The 25608-nt window shown below is 39.2% G+C and overlaps 1 protein-coding gene across 1 annotated transcript in view; it reads left to right on the forward strand.

The window, feature by feature from the left end:
• LOC102255541 (ephrin type-A receptor 6) overlaps positions 1-25608 on the forward strand; it is a 994071-nt gene that overhangs the window by 606253 nt on the left and 362210 nt on the right. The window contains exon 6 of the mRNA XM_014528319.1: positions 615-739. Coding sequence (XP_014383805.1) covers positions 615-739 — 125 coding nt within the window. The remainder of the gene's footprint in view (positions 1-614; positions 740-25608) is intronic.

A 25608-nucleotide genomic window follows, 5' to 3' on the forward strand; every position in this document is an offset into this window, starting at 1 on the left:
TGATGTAAACATTTATAAAATACTAAGGCTTTATAAAGTCCTAAGTCTTGAAAGAAAAGCATATGAATGATCTTGTCATTGCAGAGGATTTTTCTATAGAAGATTTAGATTTAATAAAACATAGGAGCCAAGTGTATCACACTCCATGTAGAGACAAAATCAGTTTAAAGAAAAATGTCCTCCTCTAACAAAACCAAAGACGATGAGTTCTGGTCCTTATTCTTGGACTACTTGAAATTTTCCTTTGTTCCCTGATAGTATTTCTAAATACATTTTAACTAGAGGCCTGATGCACAAAATTCATGCAAGAGTAGGCCTTCCTTCCCCTGGCTGCCAGCACCGGCTTCCCTCTGGCACCCGGGACCCCGGCTTCCCTTGCAGCCCCAGCTTCGTCCAGAAGGTCATCCAGTCTCATTAGCATATTATGCTTTTATTATTATAGATACTTTATTTAGATTGAATAGAGAAAATCGTAAGGCTACTTTGTTAATCTGACACCTATACTTGATGTCCTGCTCATCAAGAATTATGTATTTTGGGAAGAAAAATATTACAGAAAGGATATGGAATATGATTCCTGTCAATTAATTCTTAGTTATTTTCTTTCATTTCAGCGCCTTCCCTGATAGGTATGGTAAGGAAGGACTGGGCATCCCAAAATAGCATTGCCCTATCATGGCAAGCACCTGCTTTTCCCAATGGAGCCATACTGGACTACGAGATCAAGTACTATGAGAAAGTAGGTCTTATTTGGAGCTTCCTAAAAAGTTACATATACATATATGTGCATATATGTATATACTGAGCATGTTATTATACTATATTATCTCACTTTAAAAAACTGTTCTTCTTTGGCCTAACCACATACCTCTATGTTTTTGAATACTCTCTAATTTACTATTGTGATATAATTTCTTAATTAACTTACCTTGTTTTATGTTAGATTAAAGTAGAAGATAACAAGGTCTTTATCTTATCCTAGGGAGTTTTAACATATAGTAAGAAGTAGTAATTCCTGCAACTTAACAGTTCTGTTGACATAACACTGTTTCTAAATTCACTTGGGAAGAAATAGTAAAATGAAATTATTATAACCTAAAAAGAGTTTGTATAGGTCATATTACTTGCCAATGAATTTAAAGTCACAGCCTTAGCTCGTTTGGCACAGTGGATAGAGTGTTGGCCTGCGGACTGAAGGGTTCCGGGTTTGATTCCAGTCAAGGGCACATACCTGGGTTGCAGGCTCCCCCTTTGCCTGGGCCTGGTCAGGGTGTGTGCAGGAGGCAACCAATCGATGTGTTTCTCTCACATCGATATTTCCCTGTCTTTCCTTCTCTCTTTCACTCTCTCTAAAAAAAAAAAATCAATGAGAAAATATCCTCAAGTGAGGTCCAAAAAAAAAAGTTTCAGTACACTATAATTTGGGAAGGACTATTTAAGGGATATATGGTAATAGCAGACTTTTAAATTTTTTCTTTACATTCCCACATCAGCTGTTTTATTATATAAAAATCTAGCAAAATAAAACTGGTTAATAAATCTGCTGGCGACCTTAATTTTCATATTATCATTTAAAATAGTTCTCAATTACTATATTTCCATGAATTATATACTTACCTTTATTGTTTTCACACTCTTTATGCTCCCCTCCCCAATTCCTCACCATTATGCTAGTGTTGCTATAAATATTACAGCGGACCACATGGTCAACTTTGATAGACTCATTGTGCTACTATGGAATATTGACACAGAGAGCATTGATACAGGGAATATTGATACTGGGAACATTCAATTTAAAAATTAAATGTACTAATTGTATATCATATTCAATGGTATATTACAATAAGCATGAACTTGTCACATTTCTCAAACTTACTAGAAGCAAAGAAACATCATTAACAAATTTAGGTCTCCTCTGAAGAAATACGAGGCAAGCAGAGAAACAAAAATATGTTTCTATTCTATTGCTTCTGAGCAAATGTAAGTTTGAGAAAAGGAGAGGTAACTCAGTAGCATGGCTGTATTTATTTTGACACTCTAGTAATATCAGCATTAGGCAGTCAATGAAAACTGTCACTATCATGAATTCACACGGATAATTCATAGTCTAAAAAAGAAGAAATTTACTGAGTTTAAATTGGGTTATAGATTCTGCACATTAGCCATGCCAACATGTGTTTAGATATCTTGTTGGACTATCCTTTCAAATGTTACAACCTGTAGCATGCTGTCACAAGAATATACATATACTAGAGGCCCAGTGCACGAGATTCATGAATTTGGGGGGGCCCTCAGCCCAGCCTGTGCCCTCTCACAGTTCAGGAGCCCTCGGGGATGTCCAACTGATGGCTTAGGCCCACTCCTCCTGGGGAGTGCAGTCGGACATCCTTAGTGCTGCCTCGGAGACAGGAGAGGCTCCCGCCACTGACGCTGCACTCACCAGCCATGAGCCTGGCTTCTGGCTCAGTGGTGCTCCCCCTGTGGGAGCGCACTGACCACCAGGGGGCAGCTCCTGCATTGAGCATCTGCACCCTGGTGGTCAGTGTGCTTCATAGCTACCAGTTGTTCCACTGTTCAGTCAATTTGCATATTACCCTTTTATTATATAGGATTCTGTTATCTAATTCAATAGATCTTCATGTATTCACAAATTGTGATTATTTAAAAATCAATGCACACACACATATAAGGAACTTTCAGAATAAAAATATTTCTTCACATTTTATAAAGGTTATATTTCATACACAGCAAATCACTCTTATTTTATAGTCATTTCTACTTCATGTTTGAAGATGAAGATAACTTGCAATATTTCCAATTAAGGACAAATTATACAGATTCCATAAAAAGGGAACCACATTCATCCAATCAAGATTTTAGAAATCAATAAGGTCTGAAAGGCAGTAATTGACATAATAGTTATGTTTTAATTATGGAATAAATAATATTTCAAAGGAGTTTATTTTGTAAGAAAGTGGCAATGATCTAATGCTAATGGATTGAACATGAAGTTGGAAGTTAAAGATTTTAAATTTATGACTCTTGTTATGTTTATGGCCAGGAAAAAGTCAATTAATCTCCCTGTGTCTCAGACTTTATATTTACAAAATGGAAATGAAGATATCAACCATTCTAGTAGGTTGTAAAATTGAATTATAAACAGACTTGAAGATGAAAAGCACACTAAATCAGTATTAAATACTATTTAAGTAAGCATTAGGGAAATATTAGGATAAAATATAATATAAAATCAGAACATAATAGTATGGGAATTGTGTACAAACTAATTAAACATATTATATTTTTATATATAAATGCATACTGTAAAAGCAACCAATCAAAGATGTTAGAATATAAAACTTGCAGAGAGAGAGTATAAAATGATTGGCAGCATTGAAACTTTTTCCAACTATGACTTCAAATTCTATCTATACATTTTACATATCTGCATTTATAACATGATTTCTCCTTCCAAGAAAATATTTTTATTAAGCTTATAACTAGGGAAAATTACAATAGCACTCTTAGTTAAAAATAATTTCCTTCTTTATTAGGAACCTAAATATTGTTCAGTAAGAAAAACAGGAATCAAATAAGTATTCCCTGTAGGGTGGGCCAAAAGTTGTGAAGAATGAAACACAGAGTTTATACTTGTATTATTATTTATTTGTGGTTTTATTTTCCATACAAACAACTATAAACCTACTTTTGCCATACCCTATACACCCTACTTTGGGAACACAAATATTCCTCCATATGTGCATTTTTGTGTATGATTTTATGAGTATAGAGAATTCTAAAATGGAATAGGCTGTATGCCATAGCCATATGTTCTTTCAGGTGTTGCTTATTGGGGTAGAGTGGGATACAGAATGAAGGTGAGGAAGGGAAGAGAGAGGGAGGTAGCAGTATAGATAAATATGAATGGATGGGTGGATCCTAAATAGCTTCCATAGTTGCCTTAGATTGAGTTACTCAAAAACAGACCCTGAGGCAGGAATTTGCATACAAGTGATTAAGAAAACTCCCAGGAGAACTGGTAAGAAAATGGAGGAAGCAGGAGTATGAAGGATGATGCCAATCAAACTCAGAGTGACTAAGGGGAGCTCTGGAATCTGATTACATCTCAGAGTCCATACTATGGGAACAAAGAAGCTGAGATTCCACACTCTGACTCCAATCCATCATTGGCGACAGGCTTAATGGAAATGTACATGTGGGATGGAAGACAATATCACAGGCACTTCTGGTTCTCTGTAGTGGCTCCAGTAGTTCAAATGTAGGTCTCCAAAGAAGGTGGCAGTTACAGCTTTTCAAAGCAAAACTCAGAATCTGGGCAATGGAAGCAGGAATAAGTAAAGGTGATTCATGGGGACCTAGTGGCCCACCAACTGTCAATTAGGGTACCTCAATGCTCAGAGAACTATGAGAGAATCTTAATTCTCAGCTCATTATAATATTCACATTCTACTCAGTTTTCTTTTTCTTTTTTAATATATTTTTATTGATGTCAGAGAGGAAGGGAGAGGGAGAGAGAGCTAGAAACATCAATGATGAGATAGATACATTGATCGGCTGCCTTCTGCATGCCCCTATTGTGGATCAAGCTCACAACCCAAACATGTACCCTGACCAGAATCAAATCATGACCTCCTGGTGCATAGTTTATGCTCAACCACTGAGCAACACTGGCCAGAACTACTCAATTTTCAATATTGGTGCCTTAGACTTTAATTTGTGTTATTTAAACCTTCCATTTCCTTTTACTCAAAGTTACACTATATTGCAAACCCATAAGTAACCCACAAATAAACAATATTTACACCATTCTCTGAGGACTTAAGCTGTTTTATTAAGTTCTCATTGTGTTAAGAACATTATTCTGTAAATCAGAAAGTAACTCACTTAGAATGTGAAGTGTCTCTAAATATCTGAGGTCAAACTACATACTGTTATTACCAGTGACTTTTGCTCATAGAATATGTAATATTAGAAGAAGGCACTGGCCTGGGTGTTCAAAAATTTGAGTTTTGCTCAAACTTTACCTTTCTTAGTCCTGTTTTCTTATCAATAAAATAAGGGTCTAGAAAGGTAAACTCTTACAGTTCTGTTTCCAAATGCTAATATGTTTGGTCTATACAGTAATATAGATAAGTTATCCTGTCTTTCAAATAACTATTTTTTCATTTATATCTACTGAAATTAAATACATAAACACATATTTTTAAAAATACTTTCCCACAGTGAACAGTGTTCTTCACATTATAATTATATATAAAAGTTAAGACTCTGCTGTCACTATCGTGTGTGTGTGTGTGTGTGTGTGTGTGTGTGTGTGTGTGTGTTAAGAAGGATATTGGTCATAACTAATTAGGTATTCTCCATTCAGTTAATTATATCCCCCCAATTCTTAGATACTTTTTTCATACTGAAAAAGTATTTCAGCCCTCGCCAGTTTGGCTCAGTGGATAGAGCGTCGGCCTGCGGACTGAAAGGTCCCAGGTTCAATTCAGGTTAGGGCACATGCCCAGGTTGCAGGCTTGATTCCCAGTAGAGGGCATGCAGGAGGCAGCCAATCAATGATTCTCTCTCATCGTTGATATTTCTATCTCTCCCTCTCTCTTCCTCCTTGAAATCAATAAAAATATTTTTTAAGGTATTTCATTTTTTAAAACTCAAATGAATGTAGTTTGAATATGAAAAGGGACTAAAATAACAAAGAAAGCCAAGTATAAGTTACCCCCCCCCCAAAATTATACTTAATATTTCCGTGCAAACTATGCTTTTCTCCAAAGCAGAGCCTACTTGTAATGAGAGTACTGTTTAAAAAACTGAGAGCAATTTAGGTGATACAAACAAACTGCATTTAACACTTTCAAGAAGTAGACAGTCTCCTTTTGGAGAACCACAAAATGGGGCAGGTGGCAGGATGCTTTTATAGGATCAACAATAAAGCATAAGGAAGAGAAAAACAGAAAACATCTGATTGGCTGGGGCCAAGGAGTCAAACCTGTTTGGGGTGAGAAGGAACAGGAAAGTATAGAGCCCAGAGTTGGCTTGGTGTTTGGGGACTGGCTGGCTGGATATACTGCGGTTCTGGTCAAGGGGAGTATTTACAGGGACATGAAAGTTATGTAAGTTTTGGTTTGCTGACATGGCACCCAGGTAGGAACCGCTCCGTCTGGAGCTTAGAAAGTTATTTCAACAGAACTAAGACATCTGCTTTCAACTCTCAGTCTTCCCCTTCAAAATATTGCAAACCCTATTTCAGTTACAAAATATCAAAAACCCCACTGAATATAAAACATACCCTTCTTGTATCTGTCTTTTCCTCTGCTCTTTACCCTTTTGTTCACATTCTTAACTTTTGCTCTTTTTCCCTCTGTCCATGGCACTCTACCTCTTGCTTCTTTCTCCTTTTATTATATTTATCAAATTAGCCTTGATCAGAGTAATTTTTGTGTGTATCTGACTCCACAATTTTGTGAGCCCTGAAGAATGGGGAACACGTCTTGTTCTCTTTGTCACCCATGCTGTCCAGTGTCTAACACAGCAAATTCTAGAGAAATCAGTGAAGTCCTCTGTTTGTTAAGAACTCATTCACAGGAAATTGAGAAAAGTCACCAGCCACTGTAAAGTTACCCCTAGAAGCGAGAGAGAGAGAGAGAGAGAGAGAGAAGAGAAAGAGGAAAGAAAGAAAGAGAAAGAAAGAAAGAAAGAAAGAAAGAAAGAAAGAAAGAAAGAAAAAGAAAGAAAGAAAGAAAGAAAACCTCCAGGACTTCCTATTTCTACCTGTTCATAGGAAAGACACTTTCCATCATCTGTTAATAATTAGAATGGAAGCTATGAGGACAGGGGTTCCTTTTGTCCATTTTCATATCCCCAGTGCTTAGAAAGACACATAGCCAACAATCCACAGACAGTAGTTGGCCAGGTACTTTTAAAAGCATTTTGCATTGATGAAATAATTTGATCCTAATAATCCTTTTCTACAGATGAGGAAACTAAGGAAGCTAAGTAACTTTGCCAAAATCACACAGCCAGTAAGTGCTTGTTAACACTGGCCTTAGTACTTACAATCGGACTTCTCAGAAAAGTCAGTGCTTTCTGCTGATGCAGGTGTTCTGGGTTCCCTGAGGCCAAACACTTCATTACTCTCTAATGCCCATTTTGCATCTGTAAAATGTCAGCAATAAAACATACCTATCTCACCAGGGTGTTGTTGCAGCTTCACTAATTACCAACTGGTAGCTCATTTTGAAACATGAACCCCTCATAACACTCCATTATTCTTATATCCAGTATTTAAAGACACTGTGACTGGTAAAGTCTTTTCCTTAAAGTTCTCTTGTTAATTCTCATCACAGTCAGCAGTTTTTAGATTTTTGTACAAGAAAACTCATCATGAGAAAGGAAGCATTCTTATATCCAAGGTGGTCAATAATTACCTATATAAAATACTGAATTGATGTAACTGCTATTGTTTCACTTAGTCCACCAATTACAGTATAACGTATCTATGAGTTTAAATAAAAATATATAATTTTATGTTATGAGAACAGTGTATTATTTAAAAATATGAGATTTGTGGGAAGCTTTTCATTATGAGAAATATTTTCATGATTCAGGGATGATTTTAAAAGTAGCCTCTTTTAAAAATATGATTTTTATTGATTTCCAAGAAGAAGGGAGAAAGAGAGAGAGCTAAAAACATCAATGATGAGAGAGAATCATTGATCATCTGCTTCCTACACACCCCCTGCTGGAGATCGAGCCCAAAATACGGGCATGTGCCCTGACCAGAATCGAACGTGACCTCCTGGTTCATAGATCAATACTCAACCACTGAACCACACAGGCCAGGCTAAAGTAGACTCTTTTAAGGGAAGGTTGAATTCATGGTATCTTCTATGAAAGTCACATACTTCTCAATGTCAAGTGAAAGGAATTGTAGAGACAAGACAGGCAGTTAGGGAAAAGGACGGTCCATGGGAGAGGGATGCATATGTGATGGGCAGAGACAGCTTGGAGCTGCCAGATGTTTATCTTACTTTCACAGGGGACAAAGGAATGTGACAAGATAAGGGGAAGAGAAGAGGGGGGCACCGGGTGAGCTTTGAACTTTAAAACTGATACCCTGCAGGAAATTAGCCAATTAGGAGAGTTCGGTGGTCATAAATTAAGGAAGAGTCCAATTAGAAAGAGTCATAACGAGACAAAGAGCTCCCAGCATTTATAAATCCAGAGACAAAGAGATTCAGAGAATTAGGTTTTTCCCTGTTTAGAGAGAGAGCAGGTTTTTCCCCATTTGGGGTGTTTGTATACACTTGTAATAAAATTCCAAACTGTTGCTTAAAATCTTTTTGTCCTCAAATTTTATTGTTCAAACTTCATATGACAAGACACACAAGGAGAGTCCACTCGCCCCAATTCCAAGTAACACAAATATTGCACAATAAGTCTCTTTCTTCCTTCACTCCTGGCTTATTCTACTTTCTTAAACTTTTCCCCAGATAACAATCCAATGATACTACTAATTTTTCTAAAGTTATGTAATCCGTAAATCTGCATCTTTACTTGATAAAAAATATACAATGCAGTTATCCTATCTAATAAAAGAGAAACATGGTAATTAGCCATACCTCCGCTACACTTCCCATTGGCTAATCAGCATATCCTTTTGCAAATTAACTGCCAGCCAAGATGGCGGCTGGCAGCCAGGCAGCTGACGCGAACAGGGAGGCTTGCTTGCTCCAGTGACGGAGGAAGCCAGGTTCCCAGCCTGCTGCTGCCAGCCTCTGAGCTTGCAGTTTGAAACATTGTTACAAATATAGAAGCTAAACAAAACCCCAGAAACATGCTTTAGTCAGCCAGGCTTCAGCCAGCAGGATCGCAACATTGTTTCAAATACAGAAGGTAAACAAAGGCCAGAAACCTGCTTTCAGCAGCGGAGGCCTCATAGCTGGAGCCAAGCCTCAGAGCTAAAGCTGGCCCAGAATAAAAAAGAAAAAGAAAAAAAGGAGTGGTTGGGAGCTTCAGTCCCCCGCCAGCCTGAAAATGGGCCTCCACCCCTCACCCAGACTGGCCAGGCCCCCCAGTGGGGACCCCCACCCTGATCCAGGACACTCTTCAGGGCAAACCAGCCAGCCCCCACCCATGCACCAGGCCTCTATCCTATATAGTAAAAGGGGAATATGCCTCCCAGCACCGGGATCAGCGTGACATGGGGCAGCGCCCAAACCCCCTGATCGCCCTGCGGCTCTGTGTGTGACAAAGTGCGGTGCCCCAACCCCCTGATCGGCCCTGCGGCTCTGTGTGTGACAAAGTGCGGTGCCCCAACCCCCTGATCGGCCCTGCGGCTCTGTGTGTGACAAAGTGCGGTGCCCCAACCCCCTGATCGGCCCTGCGGCTCTGTGTGTGACAAAGTGCGGTGCCCCAACCCCCTGATCGGCCCTGCGGCTCTGTGTGTGACAAAGTGCGGTGCCCCAACCCCCTGATCGGCCCTGCGGCTCTGTGTGTGACAAAGTGCGGTGCCCCAACCCCCTGATCGGCCCTGCGGCTCTGTGTGTGACAAAGTGCGGTGCCCCAACCCCCTGATCGGCCCTGCGGCTCTGTGTGTGACAAAGTGCGGTGCCCCAACCCCCTGATCGGCCCTGCGGCTCTGTGTGTGACAAAGTGCGGTGCCCCAACCCCCTGATCGGCCCTGCGGCTCTGTGTGTGACAAAGTGCGGTGCCCCAACCCCCTGATCGGCCCTGCGGCTCTGTGTGTGACAAAGTGCGGTGCCCCAACCCCCTGATCGGCCCTGCGGCTCTGTGTGTGACAAAGTGCGGTGCCCCAACCCCCTGATCGGCCCTGCGGCTCTGTGTGTGACAAAGTGCGGTGCCCCAACCCCCTGATCGGCCCTGCGGCTCTGTGTGTGACAAAGTGCGGTGCCCCAACCCCCTGATCGGCCCTGCGGCTCTGTGTGTGACAAAGTGCGGTGCCCCAACCCCCTGATCGGCCCTGCGGCTCTGTGTGTGACAAAGTGCGGTGCCCCAACCCCCTGATCGGCCCTGCGGCTCTGTGTGTGACAAAGTGCGGTGCCCCAACCCCCTGATCCGCCCTGCTCTGTGTGTGATGGGGTAGAGCCATAACCTCCCCATCGGCCCTGCCCTGAGTGTGACAGGATACGGCACCCCAACCCCCTGATCCTCCCTGTTCTGTAGGTGATAGAGGGCGGCGCCCCAACCCCCTGATCCGCCCTGCTCTGTGTGTGACAGGGGGTGGTGCCCCAACTCCCCTATTAGCCCTACTCTGTGAGTGACAGGGGGGAGCTCCTCAACCCCCTGATGGGCCCTGCTCTGTGGGTGACAGGGTATGGAGCCCCAACCCCCCTGATGGGCCCTGCTCTGTGAGTGACAGGGGGCAGCGCCCCAACCCCCTGATTGGCCCTGCTCTGTGCGTGTCAGGGGGTGGCGCTGCAACCTCCCCATCGACCCTGGCTTGAGTGTGACAGGGGGCGGTGCCCCAACCCCCCAATCGGCCCTACCCTGAGCGTGACTAGGTGTGGCATCGCAACCTCCCAATCAGCCTTGCTCTGTGCATGACAGGGCCGGCGCCCCAACTCCCCAATCGGCATTTCAACAAGACCTTCACGTGATCCCAGTGCTCATACACCCTTTCCTCAATCACACCTTTCTTAGCTCCAGTATAATAAGCACATTCAGGTTTGCATGCAGGTTTAAATTTAGGTTACAACGGGTACAAGTTAGTTCGATAGTAATCTGGGAAGGAGGATGCAGGGAATGAATGAGGGAGATATTTTCTGAGCCCGACCAGGGGCTGCACCTAGGGATTGGGCCTGCCCTCTGCCACCCAGGAGCGGGCCTAAGCCAGCAGGTAGTTATCTCCCGAGGGGTCCCAGACTGCGAGAGGGCACAGGACGGGCTGAGGGACTACCCCTCCCCCCTGAGTGCACAAATTTTTGTGCACCGGGCCTCTAGTTTTTCTTATAAAATGGTTAATATACAGTCCTCATTTTCTTTTATTGGACAGTTGTCCTTCAGTAGCCTAGGGTGATTGCTTTCAGGAACCCCATCAGATACCAGACCCCTCAGGTGCTGAAGTTCCTTATATAAAACTAGAGGCCTAATGCACGGATTCGTGCATCAGTGAGGTCCCTTGGCTTGGCCTGCACTCTCTCACAATCTGGGACCCCTCAGGGAATGTCAGACTGCCAGTTTCAGCCTGATCCCTGCAGGTCAGGCCAAGGGACCTCACCAGTGCATGAATCCATGCACCAGGCCTCTAGTATGCATATAAGATCTTTGGTTAATCTCTTCCCACCTTCCCTCTGAGATTCATCAGTCTGTTCCATGTTTCCATGCCTGTGTATTGAGCATCTGCCTCCTGGTGGTCAGTGCTCGTCATAGATACCAGTCGAACTGTCACTTAGGCATATATATATATATATATATAGACAAGAGGTCTGGGGGGGAGGGGGTTTCCCTCAGTCTGGCCTGCCCCCTCTACAATCTGGGATCCCTCAGGGGGCAGTCAGACATCACTCTCGCAATTCAGGACTGCTGGCTCCTAACTGTTCACCTGCTTGCCTGCCTAATTACCCCTAACCACTCTGCCTGCCTGCCTGCCTGATTGCCCCTAACTGCCCTCCCCTGCCAGCCTGATTGCCCATAACTGCCCTCCCATGCTGCCCTGATCGCCCCTAACTGCCTCTGCCTTGGCTCCGCCACCATGGCTTTTCCTGGAAGGACGTCGGAAGGATGTCCCGAAGATGCTTGGTCTAATTAGCATATTACCCTTTTATTAGTATAGATGGGGTGGTATTTGCATATAACCTATGCACAATCTCCTTTATACTTTAAATTACCTTTAGATTACTTATAATACCTAATACAAAGTAAATGCTATATAAATAGTTGTTAGACTGTATTGTTCATGGAATAATGACAAGAAAAAAATTCTGTACATGTTCAGTTCAGACACAACGTTCATAGGCCTAAGGACATAGTACATACTAGCAAAAATGTAATTTTTTATCAAATACTTTTGATCTATGGTTGGTTGAATCTGAGGATAATGAACCCACAGATACAGGTCAACTGTGTTTCCTTCACTAAGGTGTTGGCGCAAGGGAAGAAGAAAATTTTCTCCACACTTCCAGGATTGCTACTCTTACTTCCATCTATTATTTAGGAAAAATATCTCCCTCATTCATTCCCTGCATCCTCCTTCCCAGATTACTATCGAACTAACTTGTACCCGTTGTAACCTAAATTTAAACCTGCATGCAAACCTGAATGTGCTTATTATACTGGAGCTAAGAAAGGTGTGATTGAGGAAAGGGTGTATGAGCACTGGGATCACGTGAAGGTCTTGTTGAAATGCAGATTATGGTTCAGTTGATTGGGTGCAGGTTAAGAGGGGCTGAGCTGGGATTTACATTAGGAACAAGCACCCAGGGAATGCACTCCAAAGACCACACTTGGACTTGCAGATCTCTAGAAGCCCAGCTTCTTCATTACATCACTTTATCAAGTGTGAATAGGGGAAAAGAATCACAACCTTCTAAACATACTCGTGAACTTAAATATTGCACTGTCTTTATAACTAGCATCTGTAGCTGTAACATCATTTGTGTGTTATTAGAAACTAATATATTAATCTGAATCAAAATGTAGTCAATCAAAGAACAAGTCAGTTTCAGATACAATTGAGTGTTTCTAATGGAATCAGCAAATTTCTGAGCTGGTCATGTTTTGTGTTCTTTAATTTTCATAACTCCTATTTGTTGCGATGTTCAACCCAGAGAAGTTGGATATGAGCATTTGGTACTCATTAAAACAACATTACCTGCTAGAAGATGGACAGCAAAGGAATTTACCGATACACACTCTCATTATGGGGATTTCATAGCAGATTTCCATGTTGTGCAGCAAACACCACTGTGTGGAAGCCTGTCTGGTTTGTGCACCCAGGGAGTCCTCACGGTGCCTGGAGCAGAGATTCTCGTGGTCGCAGCCTGGGTTTGGTGCCAGTACTGCATCAACAGCAGCATCTGTGTGGACTGAATGTATCAAAATAGAAAGAAATTAAAAAGATATTTACTTCATTGCATCAAGCATAGAGTCTGCATGAATATTGCAAATACCAAGTAACTACTGTGTGTGACCTATTTCGTAAGAGCTATACTCTTTTGTTTGATTTTTAAAAGGATTTTTTAAAATTATAGAAGCTGGATTTAGTATGTCAAAGATTTGCTACATCTAAAAAGGGAAAATATAAAGTTGGTAGAACTAAGTACTCTAAATATACTTCATTCAAAACTTTAGAAAATACCTAAATTTATAAAATAAAATGAAGGTTATAAACATAATGAGTATCAAAAGTTCATGTTCAGGTTTTCAAAAACAGTAAAACAATACCTCTACCCCATGGTCCAGTGGCCTGGGATTCTTTTGGCTGTATGCAGCCACCAGAAGCGCAATTTTAGCCCTGATGTTCTTGTGTAATACTAGTTAAGGCTGCATACTAATTGTACTTCTGCCAGATATATTCTAATTAGCTATAAATTCCACATTTTAATTTAATTTCACATCCTAAGGTCATAATCAGTTGCTTTCATATTCCTGGTCATACTTTTCTTAAAGTGTCTCCTCATCACTTCCCTGAATTCCATGTTTTTATCTCTTTTTGGATGCAGTTAGAATAAACTAAGTTGTTTTCCAATCCTAAACTTACATGATTGCAGAAACTTAATATTGTCATTATATCTTGCCTTGCTATGCAAAATGATAAGAAACAATCAAGTAAGATTAATGAAGGAATGGTAAATTTGATGTTCCTAATGAAAATATGAAATAGAAAAAAATACAGAAAATACATAAAAACCTAGGGGTAAAAGAGTAATTTAATTTCTTCAACAATCTGGAAATCTGCTCTACAACCAAGTTTTACATTTCTAAGAAAAGTGAAAACATAAAGCTATTTAAAATGATTAATTACTCACATCAATTTTCACTTCCTCTTAAAAATTATTATGTGGAGGTAGGAAATAATACAGTATAACATATGGCTTAGAGTAGAGGTTATAGACTCTACAACATCAAATTATCAGGAGATCACAATGCTCTTTTAAGTAGATGGAGGTGGTGGGAAGGAGTACTAGCAAGTACTCTAGGTAAAGTATTTGGAATAATGCCCACCAAGAATCAATGTAGTGGGGGAGTATGCAAAATTAGTATTTTTCTATTATATTTCCATACTTTCAGAAATTTTTTTCTGGAGAGTAACAAGGACATAAATTCAAATTTCCTCTAAATTTCTGATCTCATTTGGTGAAAATCAGAGAAACAAAAATCCCACTGAGAGGCATCAATTATGCAAATGTAACATTGCCATGAATCCAGACTGCATTCAGTGAGCCTTCAAAGAACAATTCTTCCATTAATGGAAAATGTGAGTATAATGTTGCTACTTTTATATACAAGTCAGACATCTAACTTTCTATCTTTAAATGACAAAAGAGTAAATACTACTATGTAATGCCTGTAGGTAAATCTTGCCATATTTTCTTATATAAATTTCAAGCTAAAAGCTGCAACTAGATTAGGTTTTCTAACCCTGAGCAAGTTTTCCCTTGATCACTGGCCTTATTAAAGTGTTGACTGAGCCATACTCCCCAGGGAGAAATGTAAGATTTGCTCATTTCAAATGCAGTTAAAAACATAGCCACATGTTTGCCTATTTTAAACAATTACCATTTAGGACTAGAACTACAAACATAATAAGCAATTCGCAAATTTACTTTTTCACTTATGATAGTCTACTGTTACTCGCTTTCATCTGGCACTTAATAAGAAAGCCTATGAGTTGAATGAAGATGCATTTATTTCTTCTGAGGATTTTTAAGCCTGCCATTGTATGAAAAATCATGCCAAGTTATCTTGAGAAATTTCCAATTAAAGGTGAGGTTGCTGTTTGTGGAATGCATGGTTTGGCTCCATTTTCTTTCACAGATTTATTAGGAAATGCTAATAAAGGAAATGTGGACCATGTATAAAGTATGGCAGAATAACAACTTTTCTTGGTAGTCAATTTGGAATTTGATGGGGTTTCCTTTTTGGAAATAGTTCACCACAATAAATACTTTTGTGAAAGGTATGTGTTTCTAAACTGTTTTTTTTTAGGCTCTGTAGATTTCAAAATTTAATAAAGAAAATTCTATCTTTAAATAAAAATTTCTCTTAAAAAATATGAGAGCCGTTCTGTGCCTCTACTGCCTGGCTCAATTTGCAGATATCTGTTACAAGTAGAGGGCAAGTCTAACATTCAAGATGTGTAATTTATCCAGAGTGAGGAAACCTTCCTTTTTAGAGCAACAGAACCCTTCCTCACGGCAAGGCCAAGGATTTGACTTTGTTAAAAAAAAAATGAACAAGTAAAAATGAGATGGAAGCTAAAATGTTAGCACATTTCTAATTCATGGCACTACTTTTGCACCTTTGAATGAAGGTAGAGAAGAAAATCTTGGTGTTGACACCTAAATTTTATTATGAAAAAAATACTAACATTTACATAGTACATTTTACCTGTATTGACTCATTTTAAGGCAAGTTAATTAGCTGCTAGCTGATTGAAAGACACCTACCTACTTCATGATTACCAATTTTGACTTCCAACTGGCAACTTAAAAAGAAACTAATAAAAATATACTTGGATATTGATGAACCATTCAAAGTAGCTAGACTATTCTTATTTCATTTTTTTCTGTTTCTTATTTAATTTTTGGCTGTTCATTAGTCAGTTCACTATTTTACACATAAAAACAGTACTATAATTAAAATCATAAAGCAATTAAACTAAAACTGATAGTTCTACTGTCATCTCTTTCTCTAACTAGTTGTAGACCACAGACAAGCCTTTAAACTTCTTTACTTCTATTTCCATCAACCAAATTGAAAATGACCTTATTATATCATTTTTAAACTCCTTTTCAGCTCCTTGAGAATCAAGGACCTAATACTCCATCTAGTCATGGTGGATTCTGATAGACCTGGGTTAGATTTCAGGCTTTAACGTTATTCAGATCCATGATCGTAAACAACTAGTTTTATTCTTATTTTCCTCATCTGTTATGAGAGAAATGATAACAACTGTATAAGCTGTTATGAAGAATAGATTAAATGAGACTTTTAAATGTAAATAACTTAATTGACTTCATGGAAAGAATAAGCACTCAATACATGTAACCTACTAAAATCAATATTACTTTTAATATTGGTATAGTTTTGGTTTTAATATGGCTCCAGTCCCCACAGTGCAGGTCCCCTAAAGTTTTGTTACCTGAACAGAATGGTATTTTACCCAAACTGCAAGTATGATCACCAAAAGGATTATTCTGTTCTATAGAAGATATGATAATAAGTCAAAGAGGTGTGAAGATAGTAATTAATATGTAAACTACAGAACAAAACCAGTTCCTACATTTCAAAACAACCATCCACATAAATATTAACCAATTGATACCATCCCATAATATTATTTTTTTTGTCACTGAAGAAGTTTTAATATAAATATTTGATAATATTCTAATTGGAAATCACAATTGATTTCTTAAAATATGAATTCATAGTTTATAAACTGTAAAACATTTGACATCAAATAAGAGACATATTATATACTAGAGGCCCAGTGCACAAAAATTTGGGCCCTCGGGGGGGGGTCCCTCAGCCCAGCCTGTGCCCTCTCACAGTCTGGGACCCCTTGGGGGTGACCACTTGCTGGCTTAGGCCTGCTCCCCAGGGGATTTGGCCTAAGATGGCAATCAGACATCCCTCTGACAGCCCGGCAGCCCTTGGGGGATGTCCACTTGCCAGCGGGGAGCAGGCCTAAGCTGCAGTCGGACATCCTTAGTGCTGCTGAGGAGGCAGGAGAGGCTCCCACCACCACCACTGTACTGGCAGCCATCAGCCTGGTTTGTGGCTGAGCAGAGCTCCCCCATATAGGAGCGCACTGACCACCAGGGGGAAGCTCCTGCATTGAGCATCTGCCCCCTGGTGGTCAGTGTGTGTCATAGTGACCAGTCATTCCCAGTCGTTCTGCTGTTAAGGTCATTTGCATATTAACCTTTTATTATATAGGATAGAGGCCTGGTGCACGGGTGGGGGCCAGCTGGTTTGCCCTGAGGGGTGTCCCAGATTAGGATGGGGGTCCCCACTGGGGTGCCTGGCCAGCCAGGGTGAGGGGCTGATGGGTGTTTGCAGCTGGTCACACCCCCTTCAGGGTGGGGGTCACCACTGGGGTGCCTGGCCAGCCTGGGTGAGTGGCTGATGGCTGTTTGCAGGCTGGTCAAGCCCTAAGGTCATTTGCATATTAACCTTTTATTATATAGGATAGAGGCCTGGTGCACGGGTGGGGGCCAGCTGGTTTGCCCTGAGGGGTGTCCCAGATTAGGATGGGGGTCCCCACTGGGGTGCCTGGCCAGTCTGGGTGAGAGGCTGAGGGCCGTTTTCAGGCTGGCCAAGCACCCCCGGCAATGGAAGCTCCCAGCCTCTCCTCTTTTTCTTTTTTTTCTTTTCTGGGATTTATTTACCTTCTAGAATTGAAACTTTGTAGCCTTGAGAGGAGCTCAGAGCCGGCCAGAGCGAGCGGGAGGAAAAGCCTCCTGCCTACTCCAGCTCCGTGGCCACGGCCGGCTGAAAGCAAGTGTCTGGGGTTTATTTATCTTCTATAACTGAAACTTTGTTGCTTTGAGTGGAGCTAAGAGCCGGCCGCGGCAGGAGGGAAGTTGGCTTCCTCCATCATTGGAGCAACCAATCCTCCTGCTTGCTCCAGCTCCGTGGCTGCCGGCTGCCATCTTGGTTGGGTTAATTTGCATATAGTCGCTCTGATTGGCTGGTGGGCGTGACTTAAGGTGTAGCAAAGGTATGGTCAATTTGCATGTTTGTCTTTCATTAGTGTAGATAAATGTTCAATAATATGATCACAAACATGAAAAAATTATTTCATTATTATGGACTCTCTAATTATATATTAGATATGTTGATGATAACACAAGCAATATTTTCTTTAATATAAGGTTCTCACTCCTCTATTTAGGACAATTTTTCTATATATGAGAACAGTTCATGAAGCATGATGTTCTACTTATTTTGGCAGATTTTATTATTGTATTAGTTGGGGTAAATTACTCTAATGTGCCCACCTTTTCATGTCTTCCTTTATAGTTTGTTTCCTCTTTGACTTTCTTCATACTCTTAAAAGCCAAAGTAGATTATGCAGAGGATCTACAGCAGCCAAACATTCCCTTTCCCTCATTTACTTTTGCAAGAATGGTCTGCTCTTTCTAACTATTAATCAATCATAAAATAGAGGTCTATGAAAAATAGCAATACTGTGGTATTTTGTAATTAAAGTATTCATTTACAGTGCATTGTAATTAAAGTATTCATTTACAAAGAGATTCCCAAACTGAACGCATGAGAACCGTTATAGAATTCTAGAATTTATTAATACAAGTGGTCATTAGAGCAATTTAATCTAACTTTGTGGTATATATTTGGAAGCTAGACACAGAATCTTTATGGCTTATGTGATATTGGCCAAGACCACAATATAGGTGTCCTGAATGCAAGGCCAGTTCTCTTCTGATATTCTATAGTGCCTCTTCTTAGAAAGCACCACCATTTATATTTAATAGGCTAACCTCTGAGGAAAAGATACTGATCTACAGATTCACTGTATTAGTTTTTTATTGCTATAAAACTAGTTACCCAAAATTTAACAACTTGAAAAATGAATATGAATTATCTCACAAAGGATCTGAGAATCAGGAATCCATGGGTGGCTCAGCTGTGTTGTTCTGGCTCAAGGTCAACCCTGGGGTTGCAGTCACGCTGTTGTGGACTGCAGGCAGCTGAAAGCGCAACTGAGGCTGGGGAATCTTATTTCAAGCTCACTCACGGGACGCTTGGCAGGAAGCTTCCGCTACTCATCACTGGGCCTGATCACATCTGAGAGTACACATTTAAGACCAAAAAGGCAGTGTCTGTTACAATCTAACTAGAGGCTTGGTGCACGTGTACCAGTGGGGTCCCTCGGCCTGGCCTGCGAGGATCGGGCCAAAACCAACTCTCCAACATTCCCCGAGGGGTCCCAGATTGGGAGAGGGCAGTTCTTGGGTGACACACCCCGGAATCGGGCTCCTTCCTCTCTGGGTCAGGGGTGCGGGTGAAGTAGATTTGGGGCGACAGTGCCCCAGCAGCAACCTAACCCACGGCCGATTCTGTGAGGAACTGGGCTCCCTCTTCTACTGGTCAGAGCTTCTGCCTCCTGGTGGTCATTGTGCGTCATAGCTACTAGGCGAACAGTTGAGCAGTCAGATGGTCGCTTAGGCCTTTTATATATATAGATCTTAGAAGTTGTTATCACTTCTGTCATATCCTATTGGTCACACAGACCAACCCCAGTGTATTATGGGCGGGGATTATATAACAGTGTAATTACTAGAAGGGGTGAGGATCATTAGGGGCAATCTTGGAAGGTGGCCACAATGTCACAGTTTTTTCAAAGAATCTGTGGTACATCAATTTGACTTCAAAAGAAAAACTATCTTTGAAGAAATGCTTATACCTATTCTGAAAGGTATATAGCAGTTCCTGTTTTTCTAAAAATACTCTAGATCAGGGATCCTCAAACTTTTTAAACAGGGGGCCAGTTCACTGTCCCTCAGACCGTTGGAGGGCTGGACTATAGTTTTAAAAAAAACTATGAACAAATTCCTATGCACACTGCACATATCTTATTTTGAAGTAAAAAAACAAAACAGGAACAAATACAATATTTGTATTTGCATGTGGCCCGCGGGCCGTAGTTTGAGGACCCCTGCTCTAGATAGTTCAGTGACATGGCCAATTCGTATTTTAGAATTTCTCTGGAAAGTTAATTATGTTGTCCAAAGTTTAACATATTAACCTTAACTTTATACACATAAAATATCTCTTTTTTTTCAAATAAGCATGTCCTATTATTTAAATAGCCCATGTAGTTATTTTTATGTCTCTAAAATAAAAGCAAATTTTAAAACCTCAGTGCATTTTCAAGTAAGCAATTCCTTGCACGCTTTTTGTTATGAGTGTCAAACAGGAAAAATACTTACACTTTTGGCCTTATATTCAGCTATAAGCAAGGATGTATGTAGCTCTGACTCTTGCAAGACCTCAAAAAAGACATACGAGAAAGTAGTTAATAGTGTGTAAATAAGTAAGGTCATTAAAAATAAAATATTTAAACTTTTTTCCAAATCAACATTAGTTCAAGTATCAAAACCAAGCACTGCTGTGCCACATAGTTTTATAAGAAGTCACTGGAAGATTAATAGATCAACTTATAGTGTGGAAAACTTCACCAAAAAAGTTGCACGAATTTGTGTGTGTGTGTGTGTGTGTGTGTGTGTAGAAAATTAACTCAAGAAATTTGTATTACCTAAAATATTCAAATAAATATCTTAATAAAGACACGGTAAAAAGCAGGCATTTTCCTGCTTCAACCAATCCTCCGCATTCTGCTATTTGGTTCATCTTTTCTAATTGTTAATAAGTACCTCTCTTTAGAAATAAATTTCTTCGAGAAAAAAAAATTTAGAAAGATACTTAACATCCTCAAGAACTGCATCAGACCTTTCAAATTTAGAAAAAATAATAATTACTGCAAAAGTGGTTTGGGATTTAAACTATTGCAGCAAAACTCTTTTAGCTTATTCCCGCATAGTAAGCGATGTGTAGTAAACGGCTTCATTTCCCGGCTCTGTTATTATTATCCTGATTCCTCAGGGGAAGGCTTGAGTATCTTAGATTCTCAAATGAGAGGGGGGGAAGACTAAGTCTGTATTCTGCTTCAAATAAGTAGAAATAATTATGAAGCTTTCCTGAACAATGTAATTTTTGCCTTGGAGAGTAAAGCAAGGCTCCTCGCAACAGCCATTATTAATGACAGTGATATAATTACTATTTGAAAAGAGGAAATCTGCCCAGAAAAATCAATTATAAACCACCAAACGTTCCTTGGACTTTTCAGAGAGGTTCTATGCCTGTTGTCCCTCATGACCTCTCCATTAAGAGACTGGTTGGATATACCGCTAATGGCTGCCTTCAATTATTTAGAGGGGATTTCTAAGCTTTTGTATGCTGCATTAAAATGGCCTGAAGAGCATTTCCTTTCTGTCTTCATCTCAGAACAGAAGGGTCACTCTGGAAAAAAACAGAATCATCCAGGTGGCTTTGCTTTAAAAAGGTAACTCAGAATTCTCTCCAATTAGTATTGTTTGCCATGCAAACATTGATGTTCATAACAGGAAGCAATGCGTGATGATGTTGCTGTCCTTGAAAAGTTACAGGAAAAAGAAGTTAAAATAGTCATTAGGAGTAGTTATCTAAGGCAAGTGAGCTTCGTATAAGCATCTGCCTTTATCAACTCCTTTGTTTTTAATTTATCACATGGTACTTCTCTTCCCATTAGTGGATGTGTTCCATTATAATCATCCAATATTAATTAGTCTTCAGATGTAAGAGGTGTTTTGTTATTCTGTCTTATCTATTCCTTTGATACCTTTAAGCTCGTAAAGTTTTCTAGAGCAAAATACAGCTGAAGGCAAAATTTGAAATGAAGACAAACTGTATAATAGGATATAAATTATCCCAGGCGACAACACATGTTGAGGTTGGGATATGAATTTGTGAAAGGGCCAAAACAAACTTAAACTGGTTGTGTGCAATAGTCACCAACTTGATTTTATATGTATATATATTTTAATTAAATTTATTGGGGCAACATTGGTTAATAAGATTATATAGGTATCAAGTGTACCTTTCTGTGGTGCATGGTCTGTATATATTTTAATATATATTACATATATATGTGTGTATATATATGTATATATATGTATGTGTGTATATATATATATATCCTCCCAGATTTTTGACAGTCTGTTGACAGGAAGTATTTTTCTTGGTTTTGTTACAGGCACTTATTAAAGAGATATGGGGCTTATAGGAAATTCATTTAAGGACTTATTTATAGCAGATCTCAAAGTGGACATTTCAAACATAGTCTTGTATAGTCTCTGATGTCTATCCCTTTGTTAAATTAGATGAATAGAAACAAAGTATCTTCAACACATTATCTAAAGCCCTTGAAAAAATTACTCCAATCAATTGAAATTCAATAATATGCCTGTATTCTGCCTTCAAAAATGTTGGGTAAAATTATTGTCTGCTGATTTATTCAATACACTTTATTTTAAATAATACTTGTATTTTCTTATTTAAGCATTGCTTGGTGAAAAATCTAATTTTCTAGCTTTAGTATTATATAGTTTATTGTCAAAAATAAAATGTATTTCTCTATTTTTTTAATTGCCAGGAATTTTGAACTCAATTTTTGGCCCAAGTACTGTAATTTGCAGAATACAGAGTTCTAAAATACCTACTCCTTTTTATTCTTACAAATTAACATCTTACCTTGTTTAATATTTTACTTTAATATAGGAAAAAGTGAAATAAAAAGACAGGAAGAGAAAGAGGAATAAACTAAAATGTATTAAATACCATTATATGCCAGGATCTAAGCTAAACATTTTTGCTCCCTGTCTAACAGCAAATCTAGAATTCTTTTTTTATCACCATGTTGTCCCCTGAAATTTAAATTTAAGATTTTTTTTAAATTTAAACTTGCATTAGAATTTAAAGATGAATGAATTCTATAATAAAAATCCTTTACAGGTAGAACTTCAAATAATTCAAGAAATAAAACATTTTCGTTTTGGCTTAGTTACTAACCCACAATGGGGAAATATTTAATATTAACTATTTTGGCAAAACAGGAAGACATTCCAGGCAAAGCAAATACTTGTGTGAAAACCCAAGACAGAATGGAAGTTCAAGGAAGAGACAGTTTACTGTAGCTTGAATATATAATAAGGGAGAAAGAGGCGATGAGGCTGAAACAGTACAAAAGAAAGCCAAGTTTACCGTCCCTCCCTCCTTCCCTAACACCCACCCACCCTTTCATCTTTTCTCTCCTCATTCAACAAATAGTTATTGAGCATCAACATGTATGTTGTTTAGTACTACAGATTCATGTTAAGGATATTAAAAACTAGAGGCCCGATGCACGAAACCCATGCAAGAGTAGGCCTTCCTTCCCCCGGCTGCCGGCACCAGCTTCCCTCTGGCACCTGGGACCTGGGCTTTCCTCACAGCCCCGGCTTTGTCCAGAAGGCCTTCTGGTCTAATCAGCATATTATGCTTTTATTATTATAGATTTTAAATAGTATATTTGGTTAAAAATATACTATTTTTAATATATTTGGTTAAGAATGCTTAAGATATGATTAACTCTAATTTAAAATAATTTTCCCTTTATAATTGTAGAATATTTTCATGTCTTTCATTAATACCATTTTAAATTTGAATTATTTTTACCTAATTCATCATTCAGGAAACTGATCAATTTTATACCTCCCATTCACTGATTTTCCTTTTTAAATTATCAAATTAAGACAAATGTTTACAATGTCTTTCTTTAAAATGTTTGCAATCATAATAGTACATTTGATTCCTAAATTTATTTCCCAAAATATTTAGTTTGGGATAAATCTAAAACAAAATATGACATTATTTCAAAATAGAAACATTTCAGATAATGTATGATCATGATCATGTGTATATTTAATATAATTATAACCCCCATATGTTTCTCATTGCCATTTATTTTCTTTAAAACATCTATGATAACGAATAAGTAAAAAAGATTTTGCAGGGACAAAAGGGAATTGCAAGTTACTGCAGACCTTTCTGTGACCATGCTTGTCTCCCATGCTAGATTGTGAGTATTCTTAGGATCATAGCTGATGCATGTTTATACCTCCAGCAACTAGCACTTTGCTGAACATAGTTTAACAATTCAATAAAAATTGAGGTGCAAGTGATTGTATAAATGAATGATTTGATACTCCTAAACTTACACTTTATTTCCCCTGTATTTTTTATTGAAAAAAAGTGCTATGTCACATAGTCTTGGTAAAAATTTACTTATTGGCTTTCAGATGATGCCAGAGTAGGTATTTTGAAAGATTCTTCCTTTGCAAAAATAAGTAGCCATGGGTAAGGCATACTCTTGATGGTAATTTTGGCCTCACAAAAACTAAGGGAGAATTTCAAGGACTCACCCTTTCCTGTTAAAAAAAAAAGCAATTAAAAAAACCAACAACAAATCTGAACATAAACACATCTGACAAAGCTATCTGTCTGGTACGGTGGGCTCTCTGAGAGTGGATTTCTCAATGCTCTGGAAGCAGCAACCTTGTAAAGATCAGAGTATTGGGCCATCAGTTATCAAGGGGAACTGATCCTGGGACTCCTATAACCGAGTCAAGATGCTAAAGAAAAACTGAATTGGCACCATTTCAGCAGCAACCTCTGGCTATTTACAGATGTACAAGTTAATCTTCTCTGGAGAGAAGCTTTCAAAATTTAGGACTCAAAGACAGCACAGATTATGATCAGACAATATTGTCACAATCAAAGAACACCAAGCACAGAGAAAAGCAAGACATAAATGAGTCAGCAGAAACAATGAGCAACAGATTTAGAATGTCAAAGAATGCATATGTTAAAGAATCATACATAGAACAGTTATATATAGCTGTTTAAAAAATAACAAATGCAATCATGAAAGTGGGGAAAATGGAACTAAAATGAAAATATGCAATTATAGTAAGGAAAAACTCAACCAATAGATTAAACAGTCATATATATTATATCTTTATATATACATATATGATTTATAATAATAAGAGCCATTTAGTAAACTTGAAAATGCATCTGAAAATATTGCTCAGAATTTCAACAAAAAGAGACAAATCTAGGAAAATATAAAAGAGGAATAAAGAAATGTGGAAGATATAATAAGAAAATCTAACATAAACTGAGCTGGATTCTACAAAAGAAAGAAAACAGAAGGAATGGAGAGAATGCAATACTTACATAAATAGTGGCTATGAATTTTCTAGCACAAATGAATTTACGAACTATAACATATCCAAAATAGAAAAAAATAGAGGCCCTAGGTGAGTAGCTCAGTTGGGTAGAGCATCATCTCAATATGCCAAAGTTGCAGGTTCAATCCCAGGTCACAGCACATACAAGAATCGGTCAATGGATGTAGAAACAAGTGGAAACAACAAATCAAGATCTATCTCTCTCTTTCAAATTAATAAATAAAAAATTTAACAAAACAAAATAGGAAAAATAAGAGCTCGTCACTAGAAACTTTATAGTAAAACTAGAGGCCCTGTGTATGAAATTCAGGCACAGGTGGGGTCCCTAGACCTGGAGGGCGATCAGGGCTGATCAGGGCCAGGTTGATTGAGGCTGGGCGGATCAGGGCTCGAAGGCCCCAAGGCCCTGGTGGGGTTGGGACCGGAGGTGGCAGTTGCCGGGCTGGGCATGGAAGGAACAGAGGCCAGATGCAGACACTGCCCTTGGGGCCACATCACCCTGCAGTTCCCCCTCTCCCCCCTTCCTCCCCTCGCAGCCAAGCCGCCACCA

This window comes from Myotis brandtii, unplaced genomic scaffold (assembly GCF_000412655.1).
Source record: "Myotis brandtii unplaced genomic scaffold, ASM41265v1 scaffold63, whole genome shotgun sequence".
Classification (NCBI taxonomy): Eukaryota; Metazoa; Chordata; class Mammalia; order Chiroptera; family Vespertilionidae; genus Myotis; species Myotis brandtii.